Source organism: Lontra canadensis, unplaced genomic scaffold (genome assembly GCF_010015895.1).
Source record: "Lontra canadensis isolate GAN:19392208 unplaced genomic scaffold, GSC_riverotter_1.0 scaffold30, whole genome shotgun sequence".
NCBI classification, from domain to species: domain Eukaryota; kingdom Metazoa; phylum Chordata; class Mammalia; order Carnivora; family Mustelidae; genus Lontra; species Lontra canadensis.
The window spans coordinates 14072012-14093703 of NW_022631024.1; the positions used below are offsets into that span (position 1 = coordinate 14072012).

At 55.1% G+C, this 21692-nt stretch overlaps 1 protein-coding gene across 1 annotated transcript; it reads left to right on the plus strand.

The window, feature by feature from the left end:
* Window positions 1-5615: 5615 nt before the first annotated feature.
* On the plus strand, window positions 5616-21027 carry URM1 (ubiquitin related modifier 1). The gene is made up of 5 exons (XM_032865993.1): window positions 5616-5711; window positions 9866-9936; window positions 18160-18241; window positions 19571-19619; window positions 19953-21027. Exons 1-5 carry the CDS (start codon window positions 5644-5646, stop codon window positions 20019-20021), a joined length of 339 nt encoding a protein of 112 aa, XP_032721884.1. The 5' UTR covers window positions 5616-5643; the 3' UTR covers window positions 20022-21027.
* The last annotated feature ends 665 nt before the right edge of the window (window positions 21028-21692 follow it).

The following is a 21692-nucleotide window of genomic DNA, read 5'->3' on the forward strand; positions in this document are numbered from 1 at the left end:
ATAGCAGTTACAAGATTTTAAAAAGATCTATATTCAGGTGTTAAGACCCCAGACTAGGCCTGAGTTGACCACTTCCACACCGATCCCCCGAACCCCCTTGAAGGGCCTTGGGAGCTCTCCCATCTGCCTCCGATCATCCTCACCACAGCTGTGTGAGTCATCACGCACACGCAGCAGATCTCAGTCTGTGCTTGTGAAGTTAACGGCAGCTACTGCTTATTGGGCGTTTCCTGACATTTATATGGTGTTTCATGGTTTACAAAGTGCCGTGTAAGTTCATCTATGGAGCAGACTGTAAAGGCGGGGTAGGGGGAGCGGGGTGGGGGGGTGGCGGACAGAGGCCTTAAGCGGTTTGAGCAAGACAGACCAGGGAGCCGACTGGGGGCAGGAGAGAGAGGGAGCTGGCGATCGAAGAGGCAGAGTGTGTGTGGTGTTCGCTGTACCTCTGTCGATCCAGCGCCCCGGTGAGGCGGGCAACCCTGTTTCCTGGTCAGGGAGGTTTTCAAGGAAGAGGTATCCAAAACTGGGTGGAGAAGAGTGTCCCAGACAAAAGGCCTGGGAGTACGCGGCCAGCAGGGAGGCTGCCGGGGGAGTGTGGGTCAGGGGTGGGGCAGAGCTGAAGCAAGATATGAAAAACGAGCCCTTTGTGGGCACTTGTCCTTGCGTGCGCTTCCGGAGACCAGGCCAGGCTAGGAGGTCCCTGCACTGGGTCAAACCCACTTCCTTAGACTTGCTAACGGCCACCGTGAATGGAGACCCTCCTCTGTGCCAGGCGCTGTGCAACGGGCTCTGTGCCTCGGTTCTTTAAATCCATACCACGAAGCAGCTGCTATTTTCATCCCCATTCCACAGATGAGGAATCTGAGGCTCAGGGAGGCAAAATCTCTCCCTAGACTACAGAGCCCATGAATGGCAGCGCTGGGCTGCAAACCCCCTTCCCAGAGCCTCAATATTGCCATCTGCCACAGCGCCAGGGGGAGGCTGGAAAGTGCCCGCCTCGAACATCCCCGGAGGTCCTACCGCCCTCAGGACGGGCAAGTGGCCGACCAGGCCAGTGCTTGGCGTATCAGTTTCAATCCCTGGGAAGAAGGTTAAATACCTCCGAGGGGCCCACTGAGGCGGTGGCAGTAAGGGAGGGGGTGACCAAGTGACTTTCAAAGGGGCCTGAATGCCTGGCTGGCCCCTCCCCCCGAGGAGGGGGCCCTGCTTCCTCCCAGCCTAATGATATTCCGGACTCAGCCCTCGTCTTTGGCGGCAGTTTAACCCCAGCCTGGGCGGATTTCTTTCTCACTGATCTCAGCTTGACACCCAATTAGCACAAGAATGGGAGGAGGAAGCCTGCGAGAGGCGCCTCCCAGCCTCCCGGGGCGCACGAGGGGAGCAGGCGGGAAGACAAAAGGCAGCGGGCAGGGGGGCACCCGCGCCCTCGGCTCCCCCTTGCAGACCCTGCCATTGTCTCCCTGGTTGCTTCTGAGGGGCTGGAGGCCAACGCCCGGGCTGGCCGGCCTGCTGGAGGGGACTGGGGATGGGGCCCAAGCCCTTCTGCATAGATCCCAGGGGAAGGCATTTGGGTGATCGGGACCCAACGGGAGGCCGCTGGGGTCAGTGATGCTGAAGGCGCTACAACCTGGGATTGAGGCCTGACACTTAGGGCCCGTGGGCAAACCACTGGTTCTGAGCCTCGATTTTCTCGTTTGGAAAATGGGGATAAGAGTAGTCCCCATGAGTGGTCAGTCAGGCAGTGCATGTACCGCACCTGGCAGGTGTAAGGTGGGCATTCAATAAACACTCCTTGAATGAGTATGTTAAACTAATATTGTCACTAATTAAGAGGTTGAGTGGGTAGGGGTGCCTGGGTGGCTCAGTGGGTTAAGCCTCTGCCTTCGGCTCAGGTCATGATCCCAGGGTCCTGGAATCAAGCCCTGCATCGGGCTCACTGCTCAGCGGAGAGCCTGCTTCCCCCCTCCCCTTCTCTGCCTGCCCCTCTGCCTACCTGTACTCTCTCTGTTAAATAAAAAATTTAAAAAATTTTTAAAAATAAAGGTTGAGTGGGGTAGGCTTCAGGTCAGGAGAAGGATTTTCTGAGACCCAGGCATTCACAATATGGGCTGATGATGGTGATGATTTTAACATTTATTTGAGAGAGGGAGAGGGAGAAGCAGACTCCCTGATGAGCAGAGACCATAGGGCTTGATCCAGGGACTTCAGGATCACCACCTGAGTGGAAGGCAGATGATCACCCAGACTGAGCCACCCAGGCACCCCTAGAACGGGCTGATTTACCCAGAAGGGAACTCCCATCTCTGGGACTAAGCAAGAAGCTAGAGGAATCCCTGTCTGTTGAGATGTGGGAAGATGCCCTCTTCCTAGGTGACCTCTCCCACCTATCATTCCTTTGGATTTGGGCTTAGGTGTGACTTCCAGGGAAGCCTTCCCCAGATACCAGTGCTGGATTAGGGCCCTCCTCCAGCTCCCCCAGGGCCTTATCCTCCCCCTTTAGAACACTGATCACACCGCATGGTCCATTTTTACATTTCTGTGTCTTCTCCTAGAACAGCCCCAGAAGGGCAGGGACCTGTTAGTTTTTTTCGCTGTTGTGTACCCAGCACAAGCACTGGGCCTGGCACTTAACAGGCGCTTAGTGAATGTTTGTCAGATGGCTGGCGCCCTTCAAATGCTCCCTAGCTCTCGAGTTCCAGCCCCAGGAGGGGACAGTTCCCAGGGTGAGAGGATACTCAATGCATAGAGGGTTAGCTGAGATCAGAAGCTCAAGTGCTCTGAACACCTTCTAGGAAGGCCCTTATCTTGTTGGCAAAAAGAGGCCAGTGAATGACTTGGAGTGGGGAGTGGTATGTGTTCACTCACTCATCCCACACTTACCAAACCCGTACAATTACAAAGCTCCTTACCTCAAGCCAAGGATCAAAGAGGAATCAAGCAAGATTTCTGCCCTGCAGGAGCTGGGTCTAATGGAAGAATCTTAGAATATTTTTGCTGAAAGTACCTTAGATCATTTGGGCCCCAACCTTCTTTAAAGATTGGGGAAACTCAGTTCCAGAGAGGGAAAGTGACCAACCCACACAGCATGGTACACGTGGGGCCTTTCCATTTACCGCAGGATTCCTTTGTGCCCTTTGAGGACCAGGGCTCTGTCTCATTTGTCCTCACTTTGTCAGTGCCCTGGAGCCGTGCCTAATACATTGAAATGGCTCAGGGTTCTCCGTGGAGTCAAACTGTACAGTGAAGTCAAGGCCAGAATGAGGGAGGTGGGAGGCAGGCAGAGACAGGTACAGGTGCTGGGTGCTGGTGGTGGTGGAAGACTGGGGGAGGGTTGCAAAATCAGCTTAGACAGGAGATGAATCCAAATCGGTGATTTGAATATGGGAGAGAATTAAGAACAATGTCCAAAGTTTCTTGCTTGAGTGTTTCAGTGGGTGGCAGTCGTATCCTTGAAATGGGGAACACAGGGGAGGACCTATTTTAGGGAAGGAGGCATGTGCCTAGAACTCAGTCCTTGCTAAAACCCTCTGAGTTAGGGGTTGTTGTTATCCCTATTTTACAGATGAGGAAACTGAGGCACAAACATGTAAGTTAAGGGACTTAAAGAAAACAGCTAGAAGTGGTGGGACCTGGGTATAAAGCTGGGAGGTGAATGCCTAGATGCTGCTGCTTTTTTTTTTTTTTTTTAGATTTTATTTATTTGACGGTTAGAGATCAGAAGTAGGCAGAGAGGAGGAAGCAGGCTCCCTGCTGAGCAGAGCACCTGATGTGGGGCTGATCCCAGGACCGGGATCATGACTGGAGCCGAAGGCAGAGGCTTTAACCCACTGAGTCACGCAGGCGCCCCCCCCTTTTTTTTTAAAGTTTATTAGAGCTAGAGAGAATGAGTGGGGGGAGGGCCAGAGGGAGGGGAGTCTCAAGCCAACTCCTTGCTGAGCACAGAGCCTGGTCCAGGATTCAATCTCACAACTCCAAAATCACGGCCAAAGCCAAAGAATCAAAAGCCTAACTGTGCCAGGCGGGCGCCCTGAACTCCTTGCCCTTAACCATTATATCATTCCACCATTGACCATCAGGCTACCCCACTGTAGGCTACCAATGCGGAGTTCAATTTGGAAGTGTGGTTTAGACGCCCTGGGACATTTGTGTTGCTCCAATTCTCCCCTGGGCTTTTGTAACAAGCTCTAGTGGTTTCCTATCTTCCTTGTTCTCCTTCAAACCATTTACACTGCAGCAAGTAAGGATATTTTATTTTACCTTTTTAGTTTTTTTTTTTTTTTTTAAGATTTTATTTATTTATTTATTGACAGAGACAGACACAGCAAGAGAGGGAACAGAAGCAGGGGGAGTGGGAGAGGTAGAAGCAGGCTTCCCACTGAGCAGGGATCTCGATTCGGGGCTCGATCCCAGGATCCTGTAATCACGACCTGAGCCGAAGGCAGATGCTTAATGACTGAGCCACCCAGGGGCCCCTAGTTGTTGTTGTTGTTAAGATTTATTTATTTGAGAGAGACTGCACATGAGTGGGGAGAGGGGCAGAGGAATAGGGTGAGTGAGAATCTGAAGCAGACACCAGCTGAGCTCAGAGCCTGACTCGGGGCTGGATCTCAGGATCCTGAGATCATGACCTGAACTGAAATCAAGTCGCATGTTCAACAGACTGTGCCACCCAGGTGCCCCAGGTAAGCATATTTTAAAACATAGTTCAAATGTCACCCCTTTCCCCCAAACCTTTCAGAGACCTCCCACTGCTCTTAGAACAGAGACTGAAATTCTTACCTGGCTCCCAAGGTATGATTTGGCCCCTGCCCCCTTTCTAACCTCATCTCTTGCCAGGCCTTCTGCTTCCCAACTTCCTATTTCCCTTTTTGGGGTGCTCCAGCACGGTCTCCCACCCAGAGCCTTTACAGCTTCTGTTCTCCTTACTGGAATGCTCCCAGAAGTTTCTCTACCCCTCACATCCACCTACTTTATTCAGGCTTTAGAGTGCAGTTCGGATCCAGCAGTGTGTTTTCTTTTTGAAGTTCGTGTCACTTCAGAGCACTTCCTTCGGTTTGAGAGTTTATATTTATTAGTATGATTAGTTCGTTTATTTGTTTACAGCCATCTTCGCCCACTAGCCTGTGAATGCCCTAAAGGCACGAACCTCGCCCATCGCGTTCACCACTGCACCTATAGCAGTCACCAAGATGACTGGTACACGGAGGACCGGCAAGAAGTATCTACTGAGTGAGTAAAACCCAAATCGATAACCAAAGGGGCGGAGGGACAGCGACTCAATAGCCCAGGAGAGATTGCTGGGCTGGAAATAAAGATTTGCTGTCGCTTAAAATTCAAATCAAGACGAATGGACGTGCTCCCCAAGCGCTGTGCGGACCTAAGATTTGTAACGTGGCTCACAGGTACTGTGCGAAGATGCCCGGGCTCCCGCCACGCCGTGGCTCGCACAAGCCGCGGTCCCCCCAGCCCCCTGAACCCCTCACTAAAAGGCAGAGGGAGACCAAGAGCCTCCAGCAGCGCCGGGACCTACCCTCCTCCGCTCCTTGCTCCCGGACTTCCTCCAATAGTTGCGGAGGATGGCTCCCTGGGTGCCGCCTCTTCCGTCTACAGCTACCGGAAGTGGGGCGGGTGCGCCGGAAGTTGATGGGAATTTCCTGTGAGCTCGGCTTCCTCAACATGGCAGCGCCCTTGTCAGTGGAGGTGGAGTTCGGGTGAGTCGCAGAACTGGGGCGCCGTGGGGATGGATTGAAGTCGTCGGGCCGGAGCTCCCCTCCTTCTGCTTTGGGCCCCGTCACGACCGAATCGCTGAGGCTCCCGGCGCCTTCCCAGAGTTACGCCACCCGCCTCGGAGAGTCTGAGAGGCTCGGTCTCCCTTGGCGACGGGGCCGTATGTCCGGGAATAGAGGCGCAAGACCAGGCGTCGAGGTGCCCTTTGGGCACTCCTCAGTGCCCTCTGCCCTGCCGGACCCACTAGGCGTGACGGTTAGCTGGCGGCCTCCTTATCTTCCTTGATAATCCCGTTTTGGACCAGGCCCGTGTGTCTGGCATCTGAGCTCCTAGAACCGAGAAGGACCACCCTTCACCCCCCAGATTTCTTCCCCTGGGCAGCAGTTTCTTGCACGGTTACTAGAACCTGTTTCTCTTGGGATATGTAGCCAAGACGGGACTCCTTCTCTCTTTCAAGATTTGGGAGTGTTAAACAGACCTGAAGCCCTTTCAGGATCTTCAGGATGAACTTGCTGATAGCTTTCTGCAGATCTTGAGTCAGGTGGAAATGTGGGGATAAATAAAGAGCACAGTGGAGGAGGCTAAGTTGACAGTACAGCATGCGTGAGACGAGAGGAGTGGGATTGGGGCACACACACCAAAAGCTGAAGAAAACCCAGATCAGGGAGGAAATCTCCTCAAGCCACTATCTTCTGTCCCTTACAGACAGGTGTGTCGTGTGACTTCAGAGCTGAGAAAGACCACAGAGCGTAGAGAGAAGGCAAAGAAACTGAGACCCAACAGATGGGTGGTAGAATTAGGGTCACATGGGAAAAGCCGGGACTAGATGTGTGTGTGCACGTGTGTGTGAAGATAAACAAGCCAAGGCTTATATGAAAGGGGAAGTCTGAAACGGGAATCTAAAACCTCTACCCGTAAATGCCTTTCCTTCCATTGGGTGCCCGCAGTTTCTTTCATGTTTTCCCTTCATTGGATAGTCCATTCAGTAACCATTTATTGAGTGCCTATCATGTGCCAGGCAGTGAGCCAGGCACTGAGGATACAAAGATAAATAGAACTCTGTCCATGTCCTCCAGTGTTCAGTGTTTCTGTCCGTTAGAATAAGGGAGTAGTCTCATGAATGTTAACTGCGTTTTAATTGACAATATTGTCTGGCCCCTTAGGTCCAGTTAGAACGATACTGGGCTGGCCTCCTGTCTGTTTTGCTTCACTGACCCTTGGCTCAGCTATACACCCACCCTACCCCAGGCCTTCATAGCTTGGATGTTCTAGGAGGATCCCTGCTGTTTTGACCTCTCCTGAAAAGGGAGAAGCTGCAGGCTGCCGGTGTTAAGGGTTATCCTGAGTGCGCTTACCTTTCATTCTTACTGAGTCAGACATGGTATTTGTTCATCAGGAATGTGTCTGCCAGGTACTGTGCTGGCAGCAGTGGTCAGTCCTTCTATGAGGAAGATATGGCCTCTGCCTTCCAGAGCTTACGGACTAACTTAATTACCCTTTTTTTTAGCCTAAATATCTCTAGCTTCAGCCTCCCTCACCCCCAAGAGCAAGAGTGAGCCCCACAACTTTCCTCCCCTGTCTCCCCATCTCCTAACACCTCCTGTCACTGACACAGCATCCCATGAGAATGGCACCTTCTCAGGAAGCAAGACTGTCTAAGATGTGTGCCAAACCCAGTTTCCTTCTCTCTTTGTCCCAGTGCATGTTTCGCCCTTAGCTTCTCTTTCATTATCTACATTTCTTAGTGGATTTCCTTCACCCATCACTGTGAACCTGAGCAGATTTGCAAAGAAACTGCCTTGCCCATCATCCTCTCCCTTCTGTCTCTTGAGGGCCACTCTGGTCCTTGAAGAGTCCAGTTAGGATTTTGCCCCTTTCCCCTGAGCAGATGTGGTTCTGTCAGTCCCCCACCAGCTTTGACAAACTCTCTAGAAGACCTCTCACACCTTTCACTCTCTTGTCAGGAACCAGTTCTGCCGTCCTTTGTTGTGCTTCCTGAACTATCCTGAGCAGCAAATCTCCTCCTATCACACAAGATTCAGAGTATGCAGTGGAGATGTGTTGTGTGTCCCTGCAGTCCAGATGTGCGATTATCATCCCTTTTCCTTATTCCTGAGACTGGTCAGTGTTGGCAAAGGGAGATAGGGCCATCGAGGCCAGAGAAGAAGGAGAAATGGGCATTTTCATTTATTCGGCAAATACTTCTTGAGTGCCTACTGTGTGTCAGACCCTGTTTTAGGCAGAGCTTATAGTCTAGCAGGTAGAAGGGAAATTAAACAAAACAAAAAATACATGAGATGAGCTAATGGAGATAAGCTAGAAACAGTGAGGGCAGTTTGGGGATCATCTGTACCAGCCACTAGTACCAGCAAACACTCCCATCAGGAATTAGGGGTGGAGGGAAGATGAAGTAGCTTCAGATGTAACTCCTTAGCTGAGTTTGAACAGCAGACCCTGTAGGACATCAGAATGTCTGGCTTTGGTTCTCTTCTGTGACCAAAACAGGCCCCTTGCCCGCCTTCCTGAATCTCTCCAGAGGCTGGGTGTTCACCTTCCTCCCCTCCAGATGCGCTGGCAGTAGAAATGCCAACCCCTCCCTTGGGGGCCCAGTGAACCCAGTGGTGACAGGTCACTCTGAGCGAGACTGCTTCTCCCATTCTCCGCTTGCAAAGGGAAAAATAGCCTTGGCCTCTGAGCCTGGTACCACCAGGTTTGGCCACTCTTGGTTGTTTGCCTGGGTCCCAGTGCCTCCAGTTCCCACCCCTCTTCTCTGACCCCCAACTCCTAAGCCCCTTGCCTGTCACCCTCCCCCACCCCAGCTGCTGCATGTGCCAGCCCCCACCCAGGAGAGAACGAGGCTCTTGGAAGGGGATAAATGGAGGCTCTGTGCAGGCCTGCAGCTGAAATGGCCCTGCGCGCGGCCACAGATGGGCCTCCTCTCCCCCTCCACATTTCTGCATCAACAAAGCGTGACCTTGTTTAGATGACAGTCGCCCCATGTTTCCCCCATGACAATGCTTGCCTTGCCTTTGCCTCCCAGTGGACTGTCTCAGGACATCTCTGTTCTCTGAAATTGGGAAAGGGTGGCGGGGTGGGAAGCGTCACATCCATCACAAGTCTGTTAAGGCCTTCTCAGTTAAGATCCACGTGAAGTCTGAGATGGGAATCAGGAGACCCAGAGGAAGAAGCACTATGGGGCATTGAAAGAGCCCTGGTGTCCTCATCATAAGCTGCAGCTTCTGGACTTGGCTCCAAGCATCTCTGTGTCCCAGCTTCCCCTTGGCCGGGTCGTGGCATACGGAAGTGAACCAAGATCTACCTTCAAGGGGCTTTCTGACCTTTGGGGAGTCTGGTTTTCTTTCTGCCAAAGTTGCTGGGGCTGAGCAGAAATCAGTTGGAATTTAGATCTTACTTCAGCCACTGCTTGTATGACTTTGGACAAGTCAGTTAACGTCTCTGGGCCTCGGTCTGCTTCTCCATTGGATGGAACTGATAATGCTTGCCTTCCTTCCTCCTTACCTGGGATGCTCTGCAGATGAAATGAGATGAAGAGAGTTCTAGTAAATGGCAAAGTTATTGCTCAGCCCCGTGGAGTCTCAGCCCGCAGCACCGTGGTGTGCCCACCAGGCCAGCAGTGAGTGGCACAAGCAGAGACATTTCAGACCCACCCCTGGCCGGCGGAAACCCCTCAACACGTAGGGTCTCCGTCATGTCTGATGCTGGTTCCTCAACACTTGTGTAGATAGAAAGAGATTGAGGCTTGGGAACACGAAGTCACGTGCCCGGGGTCTGGGCATCAGGTAGAGGTGGAGCGTGGTCTCCATCTCAGGGCAAGGGCTCCAAAGCTTGTGCCCCCACACCCATATACTGAGCTGCCTCTTGAGAAAGCAAAGGAGTCAAAATGAGACTCTGCAAACTTGGGTGCCTGATCATTGGTAGAAATTATTTACATCCCACTTGTCCGCATCAGGAAGTCACGTGTGCGCATCAGTCACATACTTGTACTCGAGCTGCCCCTGGGCCTTGGTCTGTGCATCTCCTGGGCTTCTCATGTCAGCCCCTCCCTCCTCGGTTCTCAGCCTCTGCTAGGTTTTTGCAGGAGCTCACCTGGCCATCTTTCTCTGGCCCTCCTTTGCAGAGGCGGCGCGGAGCTCCTTTTTGACGGCATAAAGAAACATCAGGTCACCTTACCTGGACAGGAGGAGCCCTGTGAGTATGCGCTTCCCGAGCCCCTCTCTGGGGGCCGCTGAGCAGGAGTCTAAGGGGTCACTCAGCCCTGTGCCAGAGGGAATGGGTAGGCTCTCCCTGGCCAGTGGGAGGAGAGTAAGGAAGAGACATCACCAGAGTACCCTTCCCCGGTGCTCTCTGGGATGAGCCCGCTTTGCAGGAGGGACGTAGCGTAGCTTAGTCCTTACAGATGCAGGTTCTTTATTCAGACAGACTGGAGTCTGGATCTCCTTAAAACCTCAGGCCCGGCGGAGCCTCACCTCTCTGAGCGTTAGTGTCCTTACATAGGCGGTAGGGACGGAAGTCCTTATGTGCTAAAAGCTATAGCATACGTCTCCGTTGTTATTCGATGGCAGCAGAGCGGTGTCCTCGTGAAGGGAGTCACCTTTATCAAGGATGGAACAGTGTGGATGGGCTCACATGGTGAGAGGATTTAGATGAGGCGGAAAGTATCCAGCCGGAGAGGATAGGGACATCAACTAAGGGACACGGGTTTTTTTTCATTCATCCGTCCGAGCACTCATTCGTCTTCCTTTCGCAAGTATGTATTGAGCACCTCCTGTGTGACAGACCACGAGCCAGGCGCCGGGGAGACATGCAAATATGAGCCAGTTCCTGCCTTCACGCTGGAGGGTGGGGTTCAAAGAGGTAACTTGCAGGCTTCCAGCTGGGTACATGTCCATGTAGCCCAGAGGCAGGAGCCTGGGCATGGCAACCCCAGAGGTGCTTGGCGGCCCTGGCAGTGGGTCCTCACAGGAACAGGATGCTTAGGAATGGGAGCCCATTTCCGCCTCAGGCTGAGATGCTTCTGGCGATGGGGAGGGAAAATCAGTCCTATGAGGAGGCAGGGGACTGGGGTTCATGGAAGCGGGCAGATGAGAAATGGTCGTGAGGTCTGACAGGGTTCTTCTGGAGCTGGACACACATCTGTGGGAACCAAACAGTTGCCCAAATTCACTGGCTGCCAAGGCTGTCTGTGACCCTCCCTTGGTTGGGGAGCAGTGGCCCAGTGGTGGGGAGGGCGTGTCTGTGTGCCACATTCCGAGCCTGCGGGACATTGACCAAAGCACAGGACGCTGCTGTCCTTGACCTGGAAGTGGGCGCGAGCTGGGGTGAAATGTCAGGACTGGGGGGACAGTGTGCGTCCCCACTGGGGGAAGACCCGGGGAGATATCTCTTCGTTAGACAGATGGCCACACACAGCCTGAGGAGGGCATGAGGGGCTCTCAAAAGAAGCCTGTCAGAGGGGTGCCCGGTGGCTCAGTGGGTTAAAGCCTCTGCCTTCGGCTCAGGTCGTGATCACAGGATTCTGGGATCGAGCCTCACATCAGGCTCTCTGCTCGGCATGGAGCCTGCTTCCTCCTCCTCTCTCTTCCTGCTTCTCTGCCTACTTGTGATCTCTGTCTGTCAAATGAATAAATAAAAGTCTTAAAAAAAAAAAAAAAAGCCTGTCAGAGATCCTGGCTGGGAAGTTAGTGAAGCCTCAGGAGTTAGGATTCATTTCCCCTGCGTTTGCGTGGCGTGGACGTCCCCAGGCTTAGTGACTCCAGCTGCTGTCATTCGTCCAGTGGCTGAACAGCTGCCGTGGGCCAGAGCTGGAAGAAGTGCTCACTCCGAGGCTGTGGCTGCCAGATCTTGTTCTGGTGCCTTCTTTGTATCAGGCACAGTGCTAGCTGCTGGGCACGCGGTGGTGAGCAAAACGCTCGCGGTTCTTGCCCTGCATGGAATATAGCGGAAGTGGAGGCAGGCTGCAAACCAGGAAACGCCGAATGTGGCGGGCGTTGGCGTCAGGAAAGCATGCGGGTGTTTCGAGGGAGAACACGTGGTGAGGGAAGGCCTTGAAAGGGGTGACTTTGAGGTGAAGGCCTGAAGGGTAGAAAGCAGCCAGCCTGGTAAGTTGGGAGGGAGAGCAGAGGTGCAGGGGGCCCGTTCCAGGCAGAGGGGGTGGCTCTTGTGAGGGCCTCCAGGTCAGCAGCCTCAGGGTGGCCTTCAGTCCGGGAACCGAAGAAAGGCCCGTGTGATGAGGACCATAGGCTGTTGGGCATGGTAGGCACAACCTCAGTTGGTTGCGCAAGTAATTGTCACAGATTCTTAGATGGTGGCCGCCATTACTGTTCCCATTTTAAAAACTGGAAACCCCAACTCAGAGGTGTCAAGGGTCATCTTAGTCCACACCATGCAGTTATTTAAATGGCTGAGCTGGGATTTAGAACCAGATTTCAGGGTCTCCGAAGTCCTTGCATGGTGCCACGAACTCCCTGAGTCCCATGACCTCTCGCGCCTGCAGTGTATTTTCTGGTTTCTGCACTTTTCATTCGTTCGTTCGTTCATTCATTCATTCATTCATTCATGCCTTCAATAGCTACTTACTTTAATTTTTGTAATAACCCCAGTAGATATTCTATATGATCAAGGAAACCAAACCTCAGAGAGAGAGAGACCTGTCCAGAGTTCTCTGAGTAGGGAGGAGGGGCTAAGACCCAGGTAGCTGATCTCTCCTCCTCCGTTCACTGCTTAGCAGGTAGCTGGGGCCTACCCTCCCACCTCTGGGATGGCAGAGAAGCAGGCATGGAAGAGAAGCTGAAATGGCCCCTTGACTTAGTCTCTGGGCCCTTGGCTGTGGGTTTCCATCCCTGGTCCCATGTTTGCCCTGCTGTGCCCAGAGGCGTAGGTCACAGCGCAGCCGCAGAGCTGGCTGGCAGCTGCCAGGCATCACCCTGGCACACAGGAGCCCAGCGGGTGCCGCCGGCAGAGTCTCACTCTTCCCCCCGGCCCGTGCCCAGCTCTGTCGCCTGGCAGCCTTCCCAGCCCAGGGGCTGCCACTTGGCCAAGCAGGTCTTGGAGACTCCGGCAGAGAAAATAGCAACCATAAGATTATGGATTGTGACAAGTCTCACAAACAAGGGGACTCCAGGGCCCTGGGTCCCGGGCCAGGGGAGAGCTTCTAACCCAGCCAACTTGGGAAAAGAGGATGGGCAAGACCAAAGGGGATGAGCCTGCCCGAGGAGCTCTGGCAGTACATGTTTGCAGATCCCTTACTTCTGTGGGTCTCTTTTTTCCCGTCTGTGAAACAGGATGTCGGGCCAGAGTTAGTCTTTTTTGAGCTGGTTACCCGTTGGACAGCTGCAGTTCAGAAAAGTTGCTTCCAGATCTGAGCACACAATTCTGGACATGAGAATGTGTTGTTGGTGAGAAGTGTGCTTATCGAGGGGGACGTCCTAACAGCCATCTCTGAGGAACAGGCCATCTCCTTGATTGGCAGGGGTTGGTAGGCGCCATCAGTTTCGGACATGGTGGCCACTGGGGGCTGGTTTTTAGGCATCAAGGTCTCTTCAGTGCAAGGCTCCCAGCCTGTGATGGGTCAGTGGCCTGGAGCAAACCCAAAATGGCAGGGGAGACAGACTGTCCCTGTGTGGGCCTTACCTGCCCTGGTCCCCAGGAGGAGACACCAGGCCTCACCTTTCCCTGCCCTTCTCCCTCTGCCCTGCCTTTGTATTGCAGGGTGGCTGGCCTGGGAGCTGGAGCTCCCTGCGCTTTAAACTGCTTAGCATGCATTTCACAGCCTCTCTGGGGCCAGCTGTTCCTTTCTCTGCTCTGGGGCCTGTTTGCTGATCCCCTCCCCACCGCCCTCCTCTCCCCCAACCCCTCCCAGTCCCTGTGCAAAATTGCTTTTGAAAAGATCCACTTTCTGCTTAATTAAACAATGAGGAGCGTCCCCTGCACATCTGTAAACCTCCTTCTGAGGCCAGTTTAGCCCACAAACTGCTCCATTCTTAGCCCCATTCACTTGTAAATGGACCCTCTGATGTTCCCTCTACCCTCTCTTCTCCTTTACTCCCCCCATCCCTGCTCTTTCTTCTCCCTTTTCAACTAAGGTCTGGGGTGGGCTCCCGAAGAGCCTGGAGCCTGGTGGACTTGGTGGGAACTGGAGCAGTTTAACCTTATGGAGGAGAAGACTTAGGGGAACCAGCTCTCCCAGATCTGAGTGGCATGGGGAAGAGGGGCCGCTTTTGTTGGTGTGGTCGCCATGGACCAGCAAGGCTCCTTGCGGGGAGTGTCAGGAAGACAGATTTCTGGTTAGGAGAAAAGCTCTCCCTGGAGGTCGTCCAAGAGAGGCTGGATGTGGGTCTCTTGCAGTTGGGGTTCAATAATAGATAAGACCTTTTCAGCCCTAGAAGGTAGGATGGACACTGGGGGAGGGGCCCTGCCACAGTGGAGGGTCAGTATCCCCAGACAAGGATAGTCTACTGGAGCGGGCGATCCTGGCAAGAGCTTCTGTAGGTGCTCCCTAAGAGTGGTTTGCATGGTGCCCCTTTGCCAGCGGCTGGCAGCCGAGAGGATAAGGAGCCTTGAGTCACTGTGGCCAAAGGACATTGTCGTGTGTGTTGGACACTCCATAGGGCCTGCTGCTGCCTTGTGCCTGAACCAGCAATGGTTTGAGGTTTGGATTGCTGTCCCCATTATTAGTCAGAGGCTGACCCTGAGACTGAAAGGCAGGGTGACTTCCTGCCCAGGGCATCTGGCAACAAGCAGCCCAGGGTCTCCTGGCTCCAGAAGCCCAGGCCTTGGCCACCCTGTCGCAGAGCAGCGGCTGAGTGCTCGGGCCAGGCTTCCTCACCGGAGACCTCATATTGGGTGCTCATCTGGCGCCTGTGTTCTGCCCCCTCCACCCCGCCTAAGAATGGGATTCCTTCCATCTGGGTTGTTAGGGAGCATGTTGGGGCTCTGAACATCCAAAACGGAGGGAAGGGGCCACCTGGCGGCTCAGTCAGCAAAGCATCGGACTCTTGACCTTGGGATCATGAGTTCAAGTCCCACGTTGGATATAGAGGTTACTTGAAAAAAAATAAATCAATAAAACGATTTTTATAAATAATTAAATAAAATGGAGGGAAGGCCAGTGTCTGGGGCCCCCTCACCATTCCTAATCCCCCCATTCCTTCATCGCCTTTCCTGCTTCTGATGGCAAGGTCATGGGTCCCTCGGAAAGCCCCAGCCAGTCCCAGAGCTATCCGATGAGTGAACCCCACCTGCCAGGCTGTCCAGGCAGAATCCCCAGGGGGCCAGGGGCCTGCGCAGAGCCTGCAGAAGCTCAGGACACTGGGAGAGGGCAAAGGGTACAGGTTTCTCCTCTGGATCACAGAGCGATTACGGCACGAAGGTGCCAGGAGCCCCGTGTGGATCGTCTTACTCGGTCCTCATGATACCCCTGTTACTGGCATTCTTACCCTTCCCACTTCCCCGGGAGGGAAGCTAAGGCTCAGAGAACCCTGTGGCCAAGGAAGGGTTAAGCAGAGTCAGGGACTGGTGGCTCTGGGGGATCTCCCGTGCACCTTCAGGAAGTAATAGCTCAAACCCAGAACCAGGACTGTCTCTGCTCTCAACCTCTCCCCCCTGCTCTGCAGTGTCCACGTGTCAGCGAACATCACAGGCGGGTTCTTTACGTGAGACTCGGTGCTGTGTGCTGGGGGCCGGTGCCGGGTCCTCGGGACACACTCCAGTTCATAACAGTCATGCGTGCATTTGAGCTGGATCTTGATACTGCGTGTCACCAGAGAAACATGGAGCACATTTGGGGTTCACAAGGAAGGAGAGGCCTCTTCCAGAGCAGACCTATCTCAAGGCCCCTGCACGCCCTGCATGGTCCGGCCCCTGGCGACTGCTCTGGCCTCCTCTCGTGCTGATCTTCTTGTCTTCTCTATTCTGTTACCTTGAACCTGCCAATCCCATCTTGCCTCAGATCTTTATGTATGTTCCTTCTTCTGCCCGGGGTGCTTCTCCCTCCCGCTTTACTCATCCTTCAGGCCTCGGCATCAACCCGAACATCTCAGAACAGTTTTCCTGCCCCCGTACTAAGGAGATAGCCTTTATGGCAACTAATTCAATCAGTGGTGGCTGTCTCCCCTGCTAGCCTGTTAACTCCCTGAGGGTGGGCTCTACATCTGCTATCTTCCTAGCACCTGGCACATAGTAGTTGCTCAATAAATATTTGTCTTGTGAACGACTGCATGGGATCCCAGGAGAGAAGCCGCCCTCAGTAGAAGTGGGAAGGCAGGAGGACCTAGAGGGGGAAGGTGAACTGGAGATCCCCCAGAGCCACCAGTCCCCAACTCTGCTTAACCCTTCCTCCTCCCCTGGGCGCCTTTGGAAGCCGACCATCTGGCTTGGAAGCTATTTGCATATTGTCTGGGCCTCAGCAAGCCTAGCAAGATGTCCCTGGGGGTGTGTTTCAGGCCAGGCCGAGTGGCCTTTGCAAGGCCTCCCTGTGAAGGGAGCAGCGAGTAAGAGTTCCAACTCTCCCCACCCCCAAATCCAGGCATGGGGGAACAATACGGCGACCTCACCATGGAAACAGGCTATCAAGAATGTGGGCAGGCCTGGGGGGCACAGAGGAGGGAGGGAGTGACCTCAGCAAAGAGGAGCATCATGATAAATGAGCCTATACCGACAGCAGACTCACCCCCCAGTCCACCCCTCTGGGACTCCATGATGGTGCCATCTCTCGGATGACCCCAACATGACCACTAGCCCCCACCCTTCCCCCAGCCTACCCAGAGTGGAGCAGAAGCCCCCTCCTTTTGGAGGGAGACCAGGCCCTTAACCCAACTGGGTCCTGATTCTGTACAGGCCAGCCGGGGCCGTGGAGGTGCAGCTGGTGGCCCTGGGGCCAGGCACTGCCCGGCGCCTCTAGGCTCCTCTACACACACAGGCACAACCCCGCCTGCCGCGGCTGGCTGATGGATGTGTCAGACCCCGGCGGCCGTATCGAGCGGCCACAAGATATATGGGCTGGCGGCCCACCAGACAGTGCCAAGATGGAGGCCGAGGGGGAGCCTCTGAAACCAGGCCTCAGTGGGGAGCCCAGCCAGGAGTCCGAATGGACTGCAGCTAGTTGGAGGCGACACTCCACACCCCCTGCCCACTCCAGGGACCATGAGGGCTCCAATCTGCTTTGTTTAAAAGCAGGAATTACAACTGAAAGGCTGCAGCCTCAGGTCTTGGACACTCTGCCCATGGCCCTGTGCTCCGCTGGCGGATGATCCGGGGAAGTTGGCACGGAGCAGAGTGAACGGGGCCATCCTGGTGCAGCCTGCAGGCCTCCCAGGAGGGTGGCATGCAGGTCAGGGAGAATGGTCCAGAACTCTGGCCAAGGCCGGTTCTGTGGTGGAGACATGCCACTGGGCCAAGACTGGGGCAGAGTGGAGCTTCTCGGCCAAGCAGCTTTTCCCGCAGCGGCAGGTTGGGGCTGTCGCTCTGTGCAGAGAAACCAAGACGCCTCCTGGGCCCGTCCCCAGCTTCGCCCCTGAGCTCTGCTCATGCGTGGGTCCAGGACAGCAGACCCCTCTGGGAGACTAAGTCAGGATGGAGGTGGCTGGCCCCAAGCCCCTACCGGCTTCCCAGAGACTAGTTGTCTCCCTGGGCCTTCAGCCCTCAAGTGGTCTCGGGGAGGGAAGGAACTCCTGCAGCCTCGGGGACATCTGTTGGAGGACTGGATGGTCAAGAGCCGTGGGCCTTGAGGAGTTTATGGAGGCAGCTGTCAGTGTGCTGTGGTCTGGGACCCTGTTTCTAGGAAAGGAGAGGTGATCAGGGCACAGGTGGCTCAGAACCTCCATGCGGTGTGCCTAGAGCTCAGTGGCTGTCCCGGAACCCCTGAGGGTTGATCTCAGTGTCCAAGCTGAACCTTGTGCCTCTTCAGGGTGGCCGTCCCCGGCCCGGGGGGGCTCTGTGAAGTTGGGGGCAGCAGGACAGTGATTTGTCAGCGGCTCTCGCTGGTGAAGGATCCTTCTGTCCTTCTGCCAGAGGAAATTAACTGATGTTATCAGCTCAGCAATTGTTTTTCTTCCCTCACAAAGGGAAATATATGCAGACCCCCTGAGAGCAAAGCTGAGTCCTCCCCATCTGGGACTGGCTGGAGAGAGAAGGTGGAGGGGTCCTTCAGGGCCCTTCAGGAGCCCGTCTGTCAGGAGGGCTTGTTGCCTCTTTTAGCCCTGAGCAGTACCACTTTCTCTGAAGGCCTCTCTGGCAGGATGCTGGTCCCCTGACCCCCCTCCTCACTCTGGGAATCTGCAAGTTCAGGGCCATGAGAGCCTGGTCTCAAGGCGGCCCCTTACACCCCATGTTCCCTTCCTTCTGATCCAGGCAAGGCTCTGGGGGCCGGGAATCGTTGGGGTTTGACACGAGTTCGTTCTGTGCCTTCATCTCTAGGGGTCATCCGGGACCTCCTTGTCTGGATCAAGAAGAATTTGCTAAAAGAGCGGCCAGAGTTGTTCATCCAGGGAGACAGCGTGTGAGTCCCTTTCTTCCCTTCCCTGAGGAGGGCAGGTGGGGGTGGGGGGCAGGGGGCAGGGAGGAGGTTTGAGCCCCTATCCTTGGGATCACCCACAGCTTTCTCGGGGTCCTGTTCTCCCCGTTATCCTCCTTCCATCTCTGGGCCTCAGCTACTCTCTCCATCTAGGAAGTCCTGAGAAAAAGATGCTGCCCACAGTCCCTTGCATCCCTCGACATTCTGGGGCTCTGGTTGTCCCATAGAACTTCCTGTGATGCTGGAAATGCTGTGTATTCTGTGCTGTTCCTCGTAGTAGCTGCTAAGCACATGAGCCCTAGAAATGTGGAGCCCTAGAAATGCAGATAGTGCCTCAGAGATACCGTACTAGAGGGCACAGGTGTGAAATTCCAGGGAATCACTGTGCACACGGGCATACACACAGGTGCACACACACACGTGCACTGGGGTCAGCGCACCCCTATCCCTAGCCGAGAGCTTCTTGACCTGTCCCAGAACTAGCCCAGCCTCCTGGGAAAAGAGGCATGCTCCCTGTGCCAGGAAGTCACTCTGCTTCTTCAAGAAGGCAGCCTAATGTGTAAGAGAGGTGGGCAAGGCACTTGTGGGTCCCAGTCATTATCCCCTTGAGGCAGAGGTCACCAGCCGGGGCTAAGGCTGCCATTCAAGCCCTGGCTCAGGTCATGGTCCAGGCGTCATGGAGGTCACACCCCCCCCAACCCCCCCGCCAAGGACAGTAGTGCTTCCTGGGCTATTGCGAGCAGGGGCCAGGAGGGTACCTGTCCGGTTGTCAGCCTCCCCTGCCTTGCACGAGGATGGGCTGCTCTCGGGGTTGTGGGTGCTTGAGGCCCCGGGCAGCCTTCCCTGATTCCAAGGAGCCAAGAGAGCCTCTGCTCCATGACGGGCCTGTGGGAGGCCCCAGAGAGTGAGGTGAGACCCCTGGAAAAATATGCTGCCGCTAGTGGTTACCGGCATAGACACAGGTGGGCAGGCGCCTGACACGCATTGTCCCGGCTCATCCTGGCCCAGACCTGGGAAGATGGCTGTGTAACTTGTGCCATTTTCAGATGAGGAAACTGGTGCTCAGAGAATCAAAATGAGTTGTCTGTGGTCTGGGAGGTGGTGTTGGAATTTGTACCCATTTTCCAGATCATCCCAAAGGCTATGACTGGCCTGGTTTCCTTTAGATTCAGTGTCCCCTCCACTTCCTGGGTGCTTTTTAATCTGAACCTCAGGAGGACAAGGTCCCACCACATTGTCCTCCAGCCTCTACCCCTCTGCCGCCGACTACCTCCCGTCCTTCCCTCACTGCTGCTCACACCCTCTTTCCCACAGGCGGCCAGGAATTCTGGTGCTGATTAACGATGCGGACTGGGAACTGCTGGTCAGTACCTCAGGAGACGTCCCTCCCCTCACTGCTGCCCCAGGACAGTCTTGGGTCTTTCATCAGGCCTGGCGGGCGTAGCTGACTAGCCCCCTGTCCCACTTGGCTTCTAAACCGGGGCCACTGAACTGTCCCACCCCAGGGAGGAAGGAGCAGGGAGCTGGGGGAGGTGATGCCCTCTCCTTCTTCCTGAAGATTTGCAGGTTAATGTGCAGGGCACCCATTTTTCTGGTAGATTTTCTCCTCCTCTCCCGAAGTGGCCAGGCCCCCTCCTCCCCTCCCGCCAGCTGAGGAGAAGCCCCTAACGGTCTTCTCCTCTCTCTCCTGGGCCAGGGCGAGCTGGACTACCAGCTGCAGGACCAGGACAGCATCCTCTTCATATCCACGCTGCACGGTGGCTGAGGACCCTACTCTGTGTCCCGGCTCCCATGGGGTGGGGAGAAGAGCACAGTCAGACATCCCCTGGGGCCCCACTTCCAGGTCTCCCTGTCCCCCTTGGCCGCTTTCTTCCCGGCTCTGTCCCCCGAGCTCCCTCCAGGCAGGGAAAAGAGGCCAGGTGCTAAAAATGAGCCTTTCTCAGGCACGTGAGTGGGGGCAGGCGGGCTCAGCCCTGCGTCCTCCCCCAGCAGCCGAGGTGGGGGAGGGTGCCCCTCTGGTTTGTTATAACAGGAGGGGGCTCCCTGGCCAGGTGACCCAGCTGCCGTCTACTCCTTGTGTCTCAGTCCAAACACCGAGTGACCACTGACAAGGCACTCCAGCTCCCGGGCTCTGGTGTCTTCATGGGGAAGATGAATGGACCGGAATAGCAGATAGGAGGCCCCTCCCTTCTCCAAGATAGGAGGAGTCTCTGCCTCAGTTTCCCCATCTAGACAGCAGAGGGCTATGGCTGTCCCCCACTGATATCATTATGGAACCCCAGCTGGGGTCCCCTATTCAGTGCTGACTCCCCCCTCCCAGCAGCTGCTCTCCCAACCACACCCCTCCTCCTGCTCCCCCATCCCCAGCCCTTGACCCTGGCTGGCCTTCCCCCCCCCACAGGCCACCAGATGGGCTCCTAAGACCCTCCCCCAGCAAAAGGCTGCCTGCAGCTCATTCTGGAGAGGGAGAGCGAGGAGCAGGCAAAAGCTTGGACTGGCACATAGAGGCCTGGGGGGTCAGAGGGCCTCAGTTTCCTCCTCAACAGCAACTGAATATTTATAAGTATCTGAAAGCAGGAGTGATCCTTGATGGCACAAATGTAGACTTGATCTCCTTTCCCACCTCCTGCAGGAAGCAGGATGGGGGCAGGCAGCACCTGGTAGGCAGGGTAGGCAGGCCCCTCCTCCCTCCATGCCTTCTGGAAGTCTTGGGGCCTCAGTGCCTGCAACAGCTGGCCTTGGGCAAATAAAAGACTAGGTTGTTTACTAGCTTTGCCTGGAGTTTCATCCTTAGAAACCAGTGGCACCCCAGAACCCCCCAGCCATGGTCCCTGGTCCAACCTCTCTGCCCTCAGCCTAGGGCTTTCAGAGCTGCCCTTCACCCAAAAAGAGGGCAGGGGTTAAAACCCAGACTACACAGACGGTCTGGGAGAGAGTGGTCTGATAGGGCCATCTGGAGAAGGGGATGGCAGAGCCTGTCCGTGCTGACCAGTCTGGGCCCAGGACACTTCTCTACTTGTCCAAGACCCGGCTTTGTTCCACCAGCTGCAGCCTGCAGCCCCAGAAACGAGACTGGGGGTGTCCTATCAGACTGCTGAACCTCCCTTCCCATGATCTGGAGAAGAAGCTTTGCCGGGGGCGGGGGGGGGGGGGGCCCAAAAAAAAAAAATAGGGCATTAGCATCATCCCACCCAAAACATTGCTTTTCATTAAATGTCAGTAATTTAAGGTGGAACCTCCCTCCTTCTGTGGAGGTAAAAGTGCCAGATGATTGCCTCTGCAGTGCCGGGGGTGGAGGAGATGTATACGCGCATCATTCTCAAGGCCTAGAGGACACACGACCCCTGGCTTCTGGGCTTCTCTTCAGTGGTCTGTGGGTAGAGAGCCTCTGGGTATGTGTAGGCAGGGGCCAGCCATGTTGGGGTTATGGGTAGGA